The sequence below is a fragment of the Marmota marmota genome, unplaced genomic scaffold (genome assembly GCF_001458135.2).
Source record: "Marmota marmota marmota unplaced genomic scaffold, marMar, whole genome shotgun sequence".
Classification (NCBI taxonomy): domain Eukaryota; kingdom Metazoa; phylum Chordata; class Mammalia; order Rodentia; family Sciuridae; genus Marmota; species Marmota marmota.
In genome coordinates this window covers 38,001,826-38,021,085 of record NW_026000093.1, presented here as the reverse complement: position 1 = coordinate 38,021,085, position 19,260 = coordinate 38,001,826, and the positions used below count along the sequence as shown (strand labels likewise).

General features: G+C 34.0%; 1 protein-coding gene across 1 annotated transcript in view; it reads left to right on the top strand.

Moving 5' to 3' along the window:
- Window positions 1-19,007, top strand: part of Tmem64 (transmembrane protein 64) — a 27,454-nt gene extending 8,447 nt beyond the window's left edge. The window contains exons 6-7 of the mRNA XM_015485950.2: window positions 11,105-11,260; window positions 15,230-19,007. Coding sequence (XP_015341436.2) covers window positions 11,105-11,260; window positions 15,230-15,421 — 348 coding nt within the window. The 3' untranslated portion in view covers window positions 15,422-19,007. The remainder of the gene's footprint in view (window positions 1-11,104; window positions 11,261-15,229) is intronic.
- Window positions 19,008-19,260: the final 253 nt, after the last annotated feature.

Genomic DNA, 19,260 nt, shown 5'->3' with positions numbered 1-19,260 from the left:
TTTTTTTTTTTTTTTTTTTTTTTTGTGTGTGTGTGTGTGTGTGTGGTAGTGGGAATTGAACCCAAGGCTACTCAACCACTGAACACATCCCCAGCCCCCCAGCCCTTTTTATATTTTATTTAGAGATAAGGTCTCACTAAGTTGCTTAGGGCCTCACTAAGCTCCTGAGACTGGCTCTGAACTCACAATCCTCCTGCCTCAGCCTCCTGAGCTACTGGACTTACAGGTGTGCACCACTGTGCCCAGCCAAATATTAAGTATTTTGCCTGGCGTATAGAAACTGCTTAATAATTGCTAGTTCTTATTATTAATGGTGGAAGTAGTTACATTTACATTTTAAAGGCAGACCTGATTGGAAAAAGAAAGAGGCTTCCCTTGTTTTTTCTGTTCTTAACCATAAATCTTTCCTTCTCCCATGTGTGCAAGAAAAGGAGAAATAAAGACACTCAATTTTTTGAAATTCTCAAAATAGAGATATGTACCAAATAGTTTATAATATAATATTCTAAAACCATAAAAATTTGATTTCTCAAGTATATGTTTAAATTTTCTTTCTTTGAAAAATGCACCGTATCATTTCTGCAGTAACATTGGTAAAGTTATTTTTTTCTTAATGTTTTAATCGTGTATCTACAGATTTGCTGCCCATTCAGACAGATTTCTAACTTTATAGTTTGGGTTTCTAAGTTCTCTTTTCTGGATACGAATCTCAAATGACCATGATTATTTTCTTACTGGATTAGTCAGGATAGGCTGAATTGTGCTACATTAACAACTTTCACATCTCATGGGACTAATAAGCAAAGGTATATTTATTCCACTTGACCCAAGTGGAGGTCAGACTTGATTTGGGAGAAGGTTTTATGTCAGTTTTACTCTGAGATCCATGTTGACAAAACTACCATCCTGTACTTTATTACTGTTTTATGGGGGATTGCACCCTGACTTTTAAAGTTTCTACCTGTAAGTAATCTCACTCTTAACTGGCCTGAAAATATTACATGGCCACAGCTAAATCCAAAGGGTTGATGGGTATGCCAGGAAGAAACAAGAACTGGAGCATGTGGTACAGTCTTAGTGATTCTGGCACTTGACTACTCTCTCCTTCACTCCTCATGTCCAGTCATTGCCTAATCCTTTGGATTCTGTCTCCTAAACACTTTAGTCCAGCTACCGCCACTTCCCTCATTCATCTTTCCCTCTACTATGCCTAAGTTCTCCCATCATTATCCAGCAAAGATCTTTATCTTGGTACTTCCCTGCATGAAATCCTCAAATGGGTTTTCTTTTCCCTTCAGAATGACTTTCATATCATATATTCTTGATTTACCTTTATAGCCTTTTTCTTTCCAATCCATGATTAATTACTATATGCTCTTTAATGTGCATCTTTAATCCTCAGCGCTCTAAGAGGTGGACATATTTCTGATTTAAATATAGCAAATGAAATCCTGTCTGTAGCCTTGAAACTTCAGGTTCTCTTTTTTATCAGTGGCTGAAAAAAGAAACTTTGGATTCGTAAGAAGGGACCATTGAGGTAGATGTAGGAGATGAAATTCTAAAAGATTAAAGCCATCTAGAAAAAACTAGTTGACAAATTGCAAATTGCAAACTCTGTGATGCCCCTTTGGAGATTTTTTTAAGTTACTCTGTAAAACGCCATCTATGATCCCAAAATATTACATGATAATTGGTTGTTATGGGCAACAGAATACATACTGGTGCTTGCAACTTCCAAAGGGGGCTGATGTTTTTATTAGCTTGCTCTCCAGGAGATCCTAAAAACATTCTTTTTTTCCACTTTGGTTGAAGAAAAACTTCAGAAGTCAGAGACTCTGGTGAGTTCTTTCTCTTTAAACAAATCCACTTGGGAAATTTTGTTTTGAAACCTAAAATTAAAACCTAAAACAGTGTGTGAAAAATCATCTTACTCATACAATGTATACTACTTTCCAACTTGCAGAGCAAATTTACATACATAATATTCTGTAATCACCACAACAGTCTTTTGAGTAAGTATTAATCCTAAGAGGCAGAGTTATATAGAGGACAGATAGCACAAATTTGAAATCAAACTTGGTTTTCACATTTACCTTGGCATCTTGAGGTAATTATAGTTATTCTTTGATCTAGATTTCCCATTGTTTAATAACATCTACTGTGAATTTGTGACAAAATACAGTTTGCTTATTTTTTTATTTCCATCCTCTGCAATCCAAAATGAGTATCTTGAGACTTCAAATTTTTTTACCTTAGCAAATATCTTTATTTCCCATGCTAATTGCCAGGCACTGTTTTGTCATTCACACATTACTTATTTAATGCAGTTTTAACACTAGTCCTCATCTTATTGCTGAGGCAGTTGAGACATAAACCGGTAAAATTACTTTCCCCAAAACCACAGGCTGACAAATAAAATCACTAACTTTTGCACATGGTAGTGTTAGTCCAGAAGAGCTGACTTTCTCAGACCCCTCAGGATTCCAGTTGTGGATCATTAGTCCTAGAGTGCCTTATGTATCAAAACATTGACGGCCCACATGTCAGGTACTGTGCACGATTCTCTAGAGGGGAATTAGCTCTCATCCCAGGATGTTAGAACAGAGGGTCAGCAAACTGTAGCCCAATTTTGTGTGGCATACAAGCTTCTTCCAAGTTTAAATGGTTGGGAAAAATATCAAAAGAAAACTTATTTCATGCACATGAGAACTATATGAATGTCAAATTTCAGCATCTGTAAATTATGTTATTGGAATACAGTTATGCTCATTCATGTGTGCAGTCTCTGATTTCTTTTAAGCTGAAACAGCAAAGTTACATAGTTGGAACAGACCCTGAGCCTCCAAAGCCTAAAATACTTACCACCTGACAATGGAAAAAGTTTATCTGTCTCTGCAGCAAAATAGCCATCAAGCATGAGCCCTTACAATTGTAGAAAGAGTCCCTTAAGTTACCTGATTTTTTTAAAACAGACAGTATATTAGTACAGTATGTAAAATGCAAACAGAATAATGAGTACTTTAAAAGTGCAAGGCCTTGCCTATCACCCTGGCTCATTTCTCAGAAGAACCACTTAACATAATTCTGTTACCAAACTATTTCTTGGGTTATTTGTTTGAGATTACAATAGATTAGAAACGGCAATAAAAAGATTTTTGTTTTTGAGCAAAGGGGCCCTGAATACTGATGGCAAATAATGTCATGATAACTATTTGTGAATCAGTTTTCTTAGATTCTGCCCTTAAAGCCTTGACTTATCAAGAAGATAAGTTACTTTTAGTAATTTAGTTCATAACTGAACTGATATTTACTGCAATTTAATAAGTTTTTGGCAGGTGACTGTAAGGCCACAAATATGGTAAAATCTTAGTTGTTGACTTTAGGAACACAAGCTCAGATTGTCTCAGATCCTATGTGACCTTGATGAACTCATTTTAATGGTCTTGTCTCCAGTTTTCTTATTTGTAAAAATGAGAAGAGTTAGGTAAAAATCTCAGTTTGCTTTTAAAAAATCTCAATTTAACATTTTTCCCCCTTAAAGTGTTTAGTAATAGTATATTTTGTAAAAAAGAAAAAAAGTTGTTATTATGTTCCTGTTCTATATTATAGGTGAAGCTAAAATAGATTCTGGTAAGGATGATAAGTCATGATACTGTCCCTGCATCAGTGTGTCAAGTGATTATTTCTTATTATTGTTGAAGTATACTGATTTGCAGCCAGTGGTATAGTTCAGGCAGAATAGAATTTGAAAAGACAGTCTGCTTTGGAGAATCTTGGAGTCTGACTCAGCAATAAAACGGGTTGACAAAATATAGTGTCATCTTAGTCTATTTTCTCAGACCTTTCAGTACCACTGAATACAGTTAACTATTAGTTATTTCCTCAAAACTTTCCTCAAAACTGTTTCCTGCTTTTAGTGCCACTTCCATGTTCTTATCAGCTTGAAGTTTCTCTGTGTCATATATAGGCTTAAAGTGCAGATTTTTATCAGAGCCTATTATCCTAACAATGTATTTGTAGCATGTCTTAATACCCCCTCCTAGATTAATAAAAAAAAAATCTTAAAAGCAGAGACATCTTATTAGAACTTACTTTAACAGTATCTGTTTTATCCTCTTACAAAATAAGTGTTCATTGTAAAGACTTTGAAAAATATAGCAAATAAAAAGAAAAAATCATGAACATTTAAATAATTTTCCTTTCTTTGAATTTATTATACTTTTCTCATTATGACATTGTGAGTTAATGTTATAAATCATTTTTGTGACCTTTTACTTGATGTAATGGGTATTTTGTCATATATATTTAATAAAATGTGTTTTTTTGTTTGTTTGTTTTTTTCTGCTGGGAAGAAGTGTGTGTGTTAACCATATTCTCAAATAGATTGTTGCCCCCCGCCAATAATCTGTGGACCATTAAAAGCAGTTCCTGATTTAGAAACATTGAACTAATGAAAAATGTTGTATATACGAAGATGTTTTCTGCATCAGGCAGGCATACTGACCAAATCATTTCTGTTCATGGAAGTAAAAGCTGCTTTTATTTCAGGCCATCTCCAGATATTAGAGTGGAGGCCCTCAGAGCCCTGCCTTGTTTTTTTTATTGTTTTCAGTGGCAATTTTTTTTCTGGTACTCTCAAGGTTATCATCTAACTAGAGCATCTTATCCTTGACAATAGGTTCACCACAAAGCTTACTGGGGGTACTCTCAGTTTTCACTCAGCAGATAACTGGTAGAGGCCCTGTGCCTGCTGCTGTTCCTGTTGTTGGAGTTGCATAGCAGTACAGCAAAGTTCATCCCTCAAGGTGCTAGCAGTCCAGTGAAGAAGAAAACATTCTAGTTATATCATGGTGTAAATTTTGCTGATAATGAGTTCATTTTTAGTTATGACATTTTTCTGTATTAGGGCAGGAGTATTCTTAGTTTCTGAATAACCAGTTACAAATGGAATTATCATCTTAACCTTTTTTATGAACTAGCAACTATCATTAGTCTCCACATTTATTTATAGTTTTTTTTTAATTGTCAATGGATCTTTTTAATTTTATTTATTTATATGTGGTGCTAAGGATTGAACCCAGGGTCTCACACATGCCAGGTAAGCCCTCCACCACTGAGCCACAACTCCTGCCCCTCCATATTTATTTTTTAAAAAGCAGTTTTGATGTTGATCTATTCAGCCTCCAGTCAACATATATTTAGTACCTAATATTTAGTAGACATTGTTTAGGTCTAGGGACATAAATGAAGGAAACATAGGTTCTTTCTCTCATAGAAGTTGCAGTCTGAGCGAGGGGCAAACAGATGATGAAAGGTTTGGTTGCTGTTCTGTGTGAGGAGACAAGGAGGTTCACTGTTTCCTCACAGTCCTTGAAAACATTTTGTGCAGACTTAGGCATCAGGGAAGCTCTGCTACAGAAGATGATGACTGAGTAGTGAAAGATAGTTGTAGAGTAGAGCAGAAAGAATGGGAGGAAGGATGTACATGTCCTTGCCAGAGGGAACAATGTACAGAGGTCTAGAGGGAAGAGCAAGGAATGTTCTAGGAATCCAGAGAATTTTGATGCAGCTGGGATATGGTGTATGTGAAGTACGAGATGGTCAAATTATGAAGCATTTTGCATGCTAAAGAACCTGAATCTCATTCACATGACAGTAGACCAGAGTTTTAAGTAGGACTGGATTTACATTTTAAAAAAATTCTAAGATTTAGCGTAATTGGTGAGTGAGGGTAATCTAGGTGTCAAAACTGGACAGGAAACACTAGAAATAGAACCAGGTGGCAGACAGATTCCTTAGAAATTTAGAAGGTACCTTTGACAAAGACGGTAGGTAATCAGATATGGCAAATGAAGGAGAAGCTGGGTAACAGTCTCAGGAGAACTGAGATTGGGAACATAAAAAGAGAAGAAGAGGTGTATAGGGAAGGAAGTGAACACAGTGTTTTTTCTTAATTCACGTTTTTAAAGAATTACATAATTCCTAAGAGTGAAAGCTAGTTACCATTTTTGAACTCTTTCTCTTCTACAACTTTTCTGAGAAATTGATGGTGTTTTGCAGATATATGTAATAAAATACATAATTTATCAATAAATAAGATGAAAAGATTGAACTATAGTCATTTTAATTTCTTTTGACTGTTCCTTTAAAATCATCTTAGGGATTTGTGACTTTTCTATGTAATATATTACATAATATTACAATGTAATATTTAACTGTAATTTAAATAATATACCTTAACTGTAATCCCAGCAATTTGGGAGGCTGAGGCAAGAGAATTACAAGTTGATGTCCAGCCTCAGCAAATTAGCAAGACCCTGTCTCAAATATAAAAAGGACTGAGGATGTAGCTCTGTGGTAAAGCACTTCTGAGTTCAAATGCCAGTCCCCCCCAAAAAACCCAAATATATAAACCTAGAAACATAACCTATGTAGGAAGGTATAATTTGACAAGAATAATATTTAATTCATAGTTATGGATAAAATTTGAGGGTTTTTTGAACGTGGATTGCCTTTAAATTCATCATTGCATCTTTTGATGTAGTTTATGTAAAAAACGATAGTTTCTTCATGGATTAAATTAAAGCCAGTAAATAGAAGTAAACTTAGAAAATGAGGAACTGCAGGGCTGCCTGGGAACTCTACTTTGTGCTGTGTCTGAGAGGACCTGGGATCTGTACTTTGTGCTGTGTCTGAATGATAAATCTAGAGGTTCTTTTATAGTCAGCTTGAAAAATGACCTGTTCGGTGGTGGTCAATCAATTCTTGCTCTTCAGATTTAAGGCTTTTTATTCCTCTCCATGTACTCCAGATTGGTACTATTTTGTTTCAAGAAATGGAGGACTATTTTACATTAACCCCTACTGACTCAAGTGAAGTTGAGAACCTCTGGGAATAAGGGTAAATATAATCAGATGATGTTTGCCATCCCTGAAACTCATTATCTATTATAGTAACTAACCAACAGAATGACATTCATATCCTAGGCTGAGATTTCTACAGGGTGTTTGGATTTGGAAGACAAGTTCTGAGCTGAGATCCCAGGATACTTAGGAATTTCAGTAGGATGGCCTGAGGTTCATTTTAATGTCTTTATGGACAGTAAAACTAGGAGATAGAAATTTAAACTTTGGTTGGTGAGGGCTTACTGGGGAGAGAGGGTTGGATTAAATCTCTGCGTGGGAACAAGCATTCTAAATTATGGAGCTGAGTGAAGGTTCTGAGTAGGATTTTGACTTAAAGGAAGTGCTAAATTGAAATCATTTATAATCTTTATGTTAATCAAGTTGTTAATAGTTTAAAAACTGTATATTATTGCATTGTTGTACTAGTTAAATCATTGAACACTCTAGTAGAACTGCTTACAAAGATTAAAACTGGGTTTTTGCTTTCTTTTAGGTATTTCAACTTGACAGAAGGGAAGTATGTTATAAATAATAATACTTTCTCCTTAGGATTAATTTGACCACTTTTATGCATTGGACAACATTATTGTTAAAGAATTGAGAGTTGTTTCAGATTTATGAAATCCAATTTTAATATTCCCATTTGAATATTATTGATGTCATCCCTGAATGTCAGTTACATATTCTATTTAGAGAAACGTCATTACATTTAAAGCTAAGGACTGAAACTTTGCATTCTGATATTTTGTAATGTAGCTTTAATTTTGAAGATAATTTTCATAATGTGTGATGCTTTATTATTAACTACAACATAGTAATTTTTATGATTCACTTTTGTCTTAATTACTCATTTCATACATTTATGACATTTTGTTCTAAAGAAAATTTTCTCCTCCTGTAAGTAAACTCACCTCTGCACAGAGGCTTACTCCTCTTTTTTCAAGCTCCTAACAAGTATCACCCAGTTACTTTTCCCATCTTTATTTTTCAGTATTCTTTTGTTTGTGCCTTAAATAATCCAAAATGTACTGCGAACTTCATTAGTACATCCTGTGCCTACCCTGCCAAATTGTCTTTGCTCATTTTCTCCCTAAAACACCTCCCTTCTTCCACTTGTCTTTGCTTGCCAAACCCATGTGTAGCTTTCTGGTGCCTGTTCTGAAGGCTTCTTTTGCCACAAAATTGCCCTTTGATCTCTACTCCTGCATCTGATTTTAATTCCTCTGTACTCCTCACTCTTGTGTGTGTGTGTGTGTGTGTGTGTGAGAGAGAGAGAATAGGTGTTGAACCCTAGGTCTTGCACATGCTTAGGCAAATGCTCTACCACTTAGTGATATCCCCAGACTTTCTTAAAACTTTTTTAAGTTTTAAGCAATCCTCCTGCCTCAGCCTCCCAAGTAATTGGGACTCTGGGCATGTGCCCCTGCACCCAGCTTTCTACTGTTGAATGCTGTGTACAGTCTTCCAAAGGCTCCCTTTCTGTTTTTTTCTAAGGTGTTTGGTGTGCACTTGTCAGTATGTAAATCCTTCAAGGGTAGGTATTATGTCCTGCTTTCTGTCTCTTTCCAGCACCTATTAGAAAATTTTATGGATAGATACTGAGTCAGTGATTGATAATGTGAATTGTTAACAACCTGTTGCTGAAATATTTTTTCTAGACTGGCAGTGGTACATCTCTAGTGTGCCATCTATAGAAATGAATGTAACTTTAGTGAAATTATGATTACATGATTATTTTATTAGATTGTAGTTATAGAGTAATGTATTGCTGATTAAAATACTGGATCTTAAAAGCAGTTAAAAAAAGTAAATAATGTAGTCAATACCTTTTTTACATACCAGTAATCTACAGATGCAGGTATAGAGAAACTATTCTTAAGGTCAGTAAGAGTGGTAACAATAATAACATGAAATGCTTAAGGAAATGCATGATATATTTAAGTAAAAAAACCACAAAATTTAGTAAACAACAGTTTAGCAAAGAACAGTTTAAGAAATTTAGAAACATTTCTGGATAAGAAGACTGAAAATTGTGGATATTCCAGTTCTATCCAGATTATTTTTAAGTTTACCTAATCCTGATAATTTACTATTTATTTTTCTTTTTGAATGACAGAATGATCTGTTGAGAATAAGTAGTAAGAACAGTAATGGCAATTTTTAAAATAAGAGCAATGAAGTGGCTTGAATGGAGTTGGACATTTCTTGCCAAATATGAACTGATAGTCCTTGCTACAATTTTGGTTGCAATATGAGATTTAAAATATGGATTGTCGGTAATAGAGCCCCTAATGGGCCCTTTTATATATACAATAGCTGTTTATAACGTATATCATAAAGGAGAAGCTACTGATTATCTAATATGTAATGCTAAGAAAATTGACTATACATATGGAAGGGATGAATAATAGGCTGTATCCTAATGAATAATCTCCAGAAGAATTTAGTATTAAGTATTAGAAAATAAAACAATCAGAAAAAAGAAGATAAAAACTAATAGGATCTAAAAAAAAAAAGTAAACTAAAAGCAGTGGAAAAATTGGAGGAAAAGATGATGGTATTTGATTATATGGGCATTTGGAAACTTTGTATCAAAACATAAAGAGGAACCAGACAGTAGGATCTCTTCAGCCCAGTAGCTTGAGGCTGGCCTGGGCAACTTAGCAAGACCCTAAATGAATGAATGAATGAATGGAAGAAAGAAAGGGGGACAGTTAAAAAAAAAGGAGGGCACACAGACTGACAGGCTTTAGGGTAAAATATATGCTCATATAGTAGACCAAAGATTATCCTTACTACAAAGAGCTCTTATGAATAACAAAAACACTTAACATTTCAAGAAAAAAAGGGCAAATGTGAACAAATAAAGCTATAGAAAAATTAATATAGAAAACTCACATCACTTTAAATGAATATAGTACAGATTAAATAATGATGAAACATTTTTACTGTATTAAACAGAAATATGCTGAATTTTAATAAGTTAATAAGAGTGTGATGGGCATACTCATGTTATTACTGAAATATATGTGAATTACTAAACATTTGGATACACAGCAGAAAGTTTTTACTGTTTGAATTAGTAATTCTACTCCTAGTGAGCTATCCTAAAATAACTTGAGATGTCTAATGTATTAGTCATTTATTTTGCCATGTAACAGATTACTTCAAGATTTAAAACATTTATTGTGTCACAATTTGTGAGGATCAGGAATTCCTATGTAGTTTAGTAGGGACCTGTGACTTCCTCACAATTCTGCAGTGAAGGTGTTGGCCAGGGCTGCAGGCATCTTAAGACTTGATTAACTTAGTTTAATTCCATCCTCACTTGTGTGGCTGTTGGCAAACACCTCAGGTCATTGCTAGCTGCTGGCTGAAGGAATGAGTTCCTTTCCATGTGGACCTCCATAGAGCTACTACTTACAGTGTGGCAGCTGACCTGCTCAAGAAAGAGATGGAAATCCTGTTCTTGCAATTTAATCTTGGAAGTAACATGTTGTCACTTCTCCTATAGTCTGCTAAGAAGTAAGCAGTCAGTCCAACCCACACTCCAGGGTAAGGAATCTCACAGGGCATGAAAACCAGGAAATTGAATCGTTGGAATATTTTAGATGCTGCCTTCCACACAGGTCAATAAACAAAGGTTTTTGCTTCAGTTTTGTTGGGTTTTATAAATAGTAGCAAGAGAACAATTCCATACATAGACACAAAGAAATAAGAAAGCAATGAAATTTTTCTGCATCTAAGGATAATTATTTTTATTTTACAGATGAAAAGTCATAAAGACAGAGTAGCTCATTGAGTTCTCAACATTGAAATGCCATTCTAGGGTTATCTGGCTTCAGGGCCAGCAGCCACACTGCCATGTAAGAATGCTTATGAATATTTAATGACATGAGGAAATCTTAACAAGACTTCTGACAAATTGATCTGTGTGTGGATTTTATTTACATATGAGGATAAAATAGTCACAGATGTTCTCCTTTAGTGATAGAATAATAGAATGTTAAAATTTTGTTTGAACTTTTATTTCATTCTAAACTGCATTCTGTATACATTCCCTTGACAATCATTTTTAAAAATCAAGATGCTTTATAAGTATTTCAGTTCTCTCCATGCCAAGAAATCCACTAGTAAATACTTCGACACACTTTTTTATGTTATTTTACTTGGTAACAAATCATTCCTTTTACTTCTAGATTACTGATCTCTCATTACCCAACTATCTGATGGCATCTTCAGTTGGACTGCTTCCTACCCAGCTTCTGAATTCTTACTTGGGTACCACCCTGCGGACAATGGAAGATGTCATTGCAGAACAGAGTGTTAGTGGATATTTTGTTTTTTGTTTACAGGTGAGTTTAAGGCCAAGGGTTGTCTCTTTCTCTTTTTCTCTTTCTCTCTCTAGAATTGCCTTGCTAATTTAAACTTAACAGATTTAATTGAATGTAATTTAAGAGGATTTTTTCCTTTTTTCAGTCTTTCCTGTTCCTCAAATACTGCTTTATATTTTGATAACATTTTTTAATTGTTTGGCTATGTGGAAGAGTGTAGAACTGAACTGATAATTATTGACAGTCTTCTTGAAGAAGAAAATACAGGAATGATAAAAATAGGATTTTTTTTTGCAGTGATTATTTTCAGAGTCATCCCAATGTGGAAGGCTTACATTAAGAAAAATTGGAGGCTGGGATTGTGACTCAGTGGTAGAGTGCTTGCCTAGCATGTGTGAGGCACTGGGTTTGAGTGTCAGCACCACATATAAATAAATAAAGGCCCATCAAGGAATTGTCAATTTTTATCTTTCTTTACTAATTTTTCCCCCAGATCTATATTTTCTTTATATAACTAGTATCTAGATTTAAAGATTTGTTTACATTTGTTTTATTTCTTATTATTTCATTTTGTCCCATTGTCCCAGATGAGGAACCTACAAAAACTTAAATTGAGCAACAAATATGCCACTTAGAGTGACTTTAAAATACTTGAGTATTTATTAGGTTTTAGATTTTAAATCTTAGGATTTACTTAGTTAATATGGCATGTTAATCCATAATGTTAAATTTGATATGCATTAAATCTGCAGTATACTATATGTTGTAATATAATGTTTATAGTCATCCCAAGGTGCTATAAAATCCTGACTTACACTGCAGACTCATATTTTTAATATAAATTTAAGCATATTTTGTGTTTTGAGTTTCCTGAAAATGAATTGTCTATTTTAAACATTATTTTCTTTTGACCTTATATTTTACTAAGTAGAATTCCTCCTCATTATAGATTACAGAGGATTTTCACCATTTGAAACTTTATATTTATATGCTTCTTAGTAAATAACTCAACTACAGTCATTGGAATTACTGGTATTTTTTAAACTATAGTTTTTTGTCCAGTGATTTCTTACCTCTCTATTTAAGCTGGCAGATTTATACTTAAGACACAAGATAGGAGGGGAAAGACACATATTTTTCACCCTGGCATTTATAGGAAAAAACCCTGAAGATTAATTTATGCTTCAGTTTGATTTGTTGATGTTATGACTTAATTTGTTTCAGGAAGGATTTAATGTACCTTCTTAAATATGTACACAAGAATAAAAGTGTGGGGGGAGACTTCATCTTGAAGTGGAAAATGAGCATAGGAAAAGGAGACAAAGCTTAGCTAAAAGTTAGTAGGGTAAGTGTATTCATGAGGTTCTTATTTATTAGAAATGAGCCACAGATTTGCATCTGAGCTTTATAGCCACCAATCTAAAAAGAATCTACAGTGTCAGTAAAATTTTGGAGGCAAACAAAATAGACATTCGGGGGAATCCACAGCTATTCTTGTACTGATATCCAACTTAGATCGCAGTTTATCTCTTTAATCACTCTTTTCCATGCCCTTTATTTTTCTGTGTTGCCACCAGTCAAAACCTCAATCCTAAATAAGTCCAAGTTTGGTCTACTTTGCACCTATTCTTTTGAGAACAAAATCATACAGCCAAACAGATGGATAATATTTAATTCATGGTTGTAAATTTTCACTTGGTTTCTCAACACTATCCTATATCCCCATTTCCTTTGTCTTCTCACTCTTCTGCTGTTGCCCTGAAATAGGTTGACTATTTCTAGCTATCTTCATTCTCCTCATAATTTTTATTACTTCCCTTTTCATTCCCAACAGATTACTTCTTTACTTCTTTAATAGAAAAATCAGACACTTTCCAGTGGCAAACATCTCAGTTTCCATTTGAGAAATCTATTCTCCTTGTGCTCCTGCCCATACTTTTGGCCTACTTTCCAGTTAATAGTAGAAGAGGTGCCTGGCTTTCTGAAGGAGGCTTGTCCTTCTGCCTATGTTTGGTTCTTTCATTTGCGTAAAGAAACATTTAGAAATATTTCTAGACTACATTTTTACTGATGTTTTTATTTTCTTTTTGTTAACACCTCACTAGGCTAAGGAGGAAATGAAGGCATGTTGAATAGTCAGTACAGATTGTTAGGACCAAGGATCCAGAAGAGCAGATGGTGAAATATCTGTGTATGGATGTACCCAGTTCATGTTTGCTGGAAGCCTGAGAAAGTTGTTCACTTGTTTTGAATTTAAACTCTGGCCCTGCCATGTCCTCCCTTCAAACCACTATTTCTGAAGTCATCACTAAGCTCATCTAATTCAGATCCACTTTCCATTTGTAATCTAGCTTGACCTTTTAGCAACCTAAAACTCTGTTGACCATGCCTTCATTAGTAAAACTTCCTTTCCTTTACTTTGGTACATTATCTTGTCCCACCTGTCCCACCCTACCCTTACCTGGCTTACGTTTGTCTTTACCTCCTAAATCCATGTTTCTCAAGTTTCTAGACTAAGCTTTCTTGTCTCACACCAAAAACTTTTTTTTTTTTCCTTGACAAATCTAATTACTATGGTGGCTGTTAATGTATTTATTTGTATAAAGAAAACCCCTCTTCTCTGCCTCTGGACACATCTTTATTCAGCCTTCTTTCTATAGGTTCAGACTTGTTCCCTGAATTTTTCTAGATGCCTCAGAGTTACCTTAAATTCAACATATCTGAAATAGAACTTAGCATTCATTCACACACAATTCATTTTCTTAACATTTGCTTCATCTCTTCACATGGTATTATCATCCACTCATAAGTGTCAATCTTAAGAGTTTTCAGTAAGTATATCTTATTTTTATTAAGAGGACTAACAGAACAATTGCAAGATATAAAAACCCATTTAATAATACCTAAGTTACTTAGGATTTTATTGAGTAACGGATTGGTACTCCCTTGCATAAGTTTCAGGTTTCTCTTCCCCTATCTCATCCCCATTTCTATCCCATCTGCTTCTATCCCTCCCTTCCCCACCATCTTCAACACTTGGATTTAGAGGGTTTTTTTCCATAGAGTTAATAATTATGATAGATTTGATTGAAACTGTTATATTATGGGGTCATTTTTGGTTAGAACAGACTTTGTAAATAACACCAGTTCCAACTGGTTTACAAACGAACTTTGGAATAAAAATCATTGAGAATATATGGAATGCTTAGATCTTCTGGTGAACCGCATTCCTCTCGAACAATGGGAAATTTAAGCACAAATATTTTAAGGGACTTTCCTGAAATCACATCACTAGTTAGTTAAACCAAGACTAGAAACTGACTCAGTTTTATCAGATTGATGCTTTGCCTAGTATCCCTTTGGTTGCCTTTTTTTCTTATCATTATGTTTTCCTTCGTTTTTGTTTTTCCTTAATACATTTTCATGCTCCCAATATCTTGTTACTTTCTTTTGAAGTTTATTGGCCTTTCAGTTTTTTATGTGGTGCTTAATACTTTTAATTTTGTTTGCACAAATTAGTTCTTTTTAAAATGGCAGTGCTTCTAAGTAAGGTTGGAAATGCTGGTAGACATTTAAAGTTGTGCTGATATACATAATACCACGTTAGTTACACCATTAAAGTTTAGCCAGCTGTTGTCTATTGTAGACATATTTTGTTGTTGTTGTTGTCGTCATTGTTCCTTCCAAGGAAGCTTTTTGGTACAAGAGACAAGTTTGACTTATATCAAACACACATCATTATGTGTACCAAAGGGATGTGTATTTGCTGTATGTTTACGTGATACCATATAATGATTATTCATAGATTTTGGCCTTCCATTCCTGGGAGAAGGGAGAATTAATAACTGATTGTTAGCCATTTGAAATATGTAACCTCTTACCTACCACATTTAAGAAGCATTCTGTATGAAGCATTTCTAAGCCAAATATATATTATTTCTTTTTTTCTGTATATAATATTGATAACTAATATTTTATTTTCATTCACAGATTATTATAAGTATAGGCCTCATGTTTTATGTAGTTCACCGAGCTCAAGTGGAATTGAATGCAGCTATTGTAGCTTGCGAAATGGAACTGAAAACCTCTCTGGTTAAAGGCAATCAACCAAATTCGAGTGGCTCTTCATTCTACAGCAAGAGGACCCTAACATTTTCTGGAGGTGGAATCAATATTGTATGATTCTAAAGAAATGTATGATTGTCAAGAGCCTAGTGTGCTGTCCAAGGTCTAACAGTCACTTCCCTAGTGGGCAGAGACAAGTTCTATTTGTATTACGGCACAAACAAAACTGACTAGTTTTTAATTGCACAGTTTTTTTAAAAAGCAAGAATCATTTTCTGGATATGTAAGTGTAAATGTAGATGCAATTTTGGCTGCACCTCTTTCTCATGCCTGTAATGGCCTATAGGTCTGCACTTTAGTGTTTTTTACTTATTTTATTTCTGGGTACTTATGAACAGAGAAATAACCCAAATATTTTTTCTGCTTAGTGTCTTTATTTATAAAGTATACATCTTCTTTACTTATAAAGCTGAGTTAAAGTATGCAGTCTTAAATGTGTAATATTATTGGATGTTCTTTGCTTAGTCTTTCCAGAAAGAATAAACAGTGTTTTTTTTGTTGTGTTAAGTGGGACCATTTTGTTTTCCTTTTTGGTGTTAGAAAAAAGACATTAATTTTCAGTTGAATGTATTTTTGCAAGCATCACATTATTGCAGGGTCATTTACACCTTTTCACACAAGCTTAAATCCTACATTGTGGGACTGAAGTGCTCTTAAAATAATCTTTTTATTTTCACTGTGTAATATGCAAAGCAAAAGGGAAATTATTTAGTGGGTGGTGGCTGAAAATTAGAACTCATGTTCTAGTTTGATTACATTGGCTGTACCCTCCTTAGATCTTCCATCAAAGGGCTGTCACATTGCAATCTTACTAAAACATTTATTAAAATAGACCTTTTTCCTTTTTATAATAATAATTAGGCTTTGAAATAAAAATATTATTCCTTTAAAATGGTGGGCTTGCCATCATTGAAGATGTCACTCAGGTGGCCTTGTTTAGCCTTTTTTAAAAATCAAGCTTTAAAATCATCTTTATAGTTCCATGGAAGTACTTATATATCTGTCTCATAGTTTTCAGCTTTAGAACTCTAAATATAATAGTAACTTAATTCCCAGATTTGTGTTATTTGCCCTATTATAGGTAAGTTTATTTTGTTTTGTTTTAGTACATGTTTTTCTCTGATAAGACTCAGGAATTCTGAAATGTGAAATTAAGTGTCTCAATTCTTTCTCTTGTAGCATGAATTAATATATTTATTAGTAGCACTTATGATTATTGACACAATAATTCAGCATATGATTCATATGACATGTGCAACATTCATCAGTCACCTCTATTTTAAAGTAATTTAATTGTAAACTTAATGATTAGTTTATTTACAAATGAGATTTTAGATATTAGTGCAAATTTTCCAGTAGGTAGCTCTTTTTTGACTATGAATATTTGACTTATCAGAGATCTCTCATTTGCCTATTAATTAGGGTGACACCTTTGCCCTGATTAATTAAAATACAAAGTAATTATTTGAAAACAAATTATTATATTCCTATGCTAGAGAAGAATTTAATCATAAGGTTTTTTTTTTTGCCCTATTCATTATAATTGTTTTTCTTTCCTTCATAATGAGTAAATTATCTTTAAGTAATGGTAGAAGACTTCAGTTGCACAATATTCTGAGAGGCACTTAGATCTCAGCACTTGATTGGCCTCCAAATCCTTCCTTCTATTATTGGTAGAAAAAAAATTATATATAATATTGAAATATCCTTATTCTTCTTTTGAGTCCTAATGCTTATTTACGTTTTAAAAAAAATTGAGTTTAGCTCAACAATTCCAGTGAACAATATATTTTATTTATTCTTTTCTGTCTGACATGGCAGTGTTTTTTCTTGTGCATCTTTGCTTGTTGGTTAATTTTGGTTAAAGGAACCATTACTGAAGATCACTGTTTCCATACTTGTTTTATACTTCATGTATTTTGAAGTACATTTATTTACTTTTAGTATTTGTGACTTGAAAACTTCACCAAAATTGAGTACCTTTTGGTAGTTTGTAGTGGGTTCTTTAAAATGTTATACTTTGCTTGGTACTTGTATTAAATATGTAAAGGTAAAAGAAATAATTTTTCTGTATTCTGCCAATCATTTTATATAATAAATCATTCATTTTTTCTTAAAACAGTATGAATTGACTGTTTCTAAAATACTGATCTATAGCTGCAGTTCCCCTTTAGTATTTGCAGCCTCTAAGAAAACAGCAACCCCCTCACGGTCAAGCTATTTGACAGGTAGATTTGGTTGCTGGGTGTTTGGGTTATACTCATTATCAGTTGTGCAAAGCATCACCATGCCTTATTCACTGTGTCTTTAATGCTGCGTCCCAGACATGGCAGCAACACGTTTCTAGAGAATACTTTAATGTTGCACAAATATTGTCTCCAGTCATTATATATGTATTAAATGTTTCCAGTCACATGTATTTGTAGAAATGAAAATGCTTTATAATGAAAAATGCTTTATACTCATTTTAAAGAGCATATGATCCATCTAATTTCCAAATCTGATGAATGGTATGTTTTTATCTTTAATTGTTTGGGCTTTTCCATAAGTTTTCCATATTCTGGTTTATTGATAATTTTGTTTACATTTTGCCAAATTTTGTCATGTACATTACTTTAATAGCACCTCCTTTTAAAAACGTATATATAATTTACTGTTTTCATGTCCATTTCTATTGGATTATCTGATGTGCAACAACTTGAAATTTGTACTCCTTGTTTTGCAAAAATAATATAACCAAATCTCCATCATTAGAATCTGCATTTTGAGTTTATGTTCAGAAGAGACTGGATTTATTCAATGCCAGCCATACTTGCCCCTGATGCATTATGTAACCAGCTACAAACCTTTCTAAGGTGGCTTTGAATAGAATTAGGTATACAACTAATAGATTCCTTCCTCCCTGTGAGGTGATTAAGTTCAGTCATTACTCCTATTTGCCCTTTATATAACTCAGCTAACTGGTTAAAGTAGCATATATCCCCAGCATTGCTGTTTGTCGATGTGCAGTGCTGAATTGGACTACTCTTGGGGAGAGTGCTGTGACTTAAATTTGTCAATATTTGTTAGCTGTGAAGCTGTCTTTAGAATGCTTGAGAAAGTCACTAGGTATGTTCCAGGTTGGTTATGTTATGGTAAATCATGCCATTCATTTTGCAGAGAAAAAGATGATTGTACTGCCCTCAGGAACAAAGGTCTGACCCAGGTTGATAGCCTTAGTGGTAGAATTTTGTTTCAGCCAGAGGCTATTGACTGTCTCAGAGTGATGGTCAGTATTATATTGTCCAGATTTTAGATCGGATGTTGCTGATTTCTGTTGTAATAAAGTTTTTAATATATAATTTGCTTTAAGGTAATTGCTTTAAACTGAAAAGCCATTTAAAAAGGGAAAAGAATCACTGTTTCACAGGATATTTAAAACTCAGGAGTCAATAAGCTCACACATTTAACATAAACTTTTAACTTATTCCACAACTCAATTATAACTTGGTACTTCTGAACTACAAAGTGATTGCTGCAAATTATTTTCAAAGGTGGCTGAAGATTGAAAGTAGAAAGTTCTAAATGTGAAATCAGCAAATGTCTTGAATAATTGGTATCCCAAATCACTTGTGTGCCTGAGAAAATAAAAAGTAATATTTTATTTTCCTTCTCTCTTCTCTTTCTTTCCCATGGATATAGAGACATGTCCCATGGGAGGGAACAATTCAAGGGAAAGGAGGGATGTGCTCTTAAAAATGAGAATGCTGATAATGGACCCTCTGTGGGGTGGTTATGATTATGGCAGAGGCCCTGTAGAGAAATGATTAAGGTGTCTTAAGTCAATACTTACTCTTCAGGGTTTTTCTACCAATACTCGTATTCTTTACATGTCACTTGCCATTCCAGTAATTGTT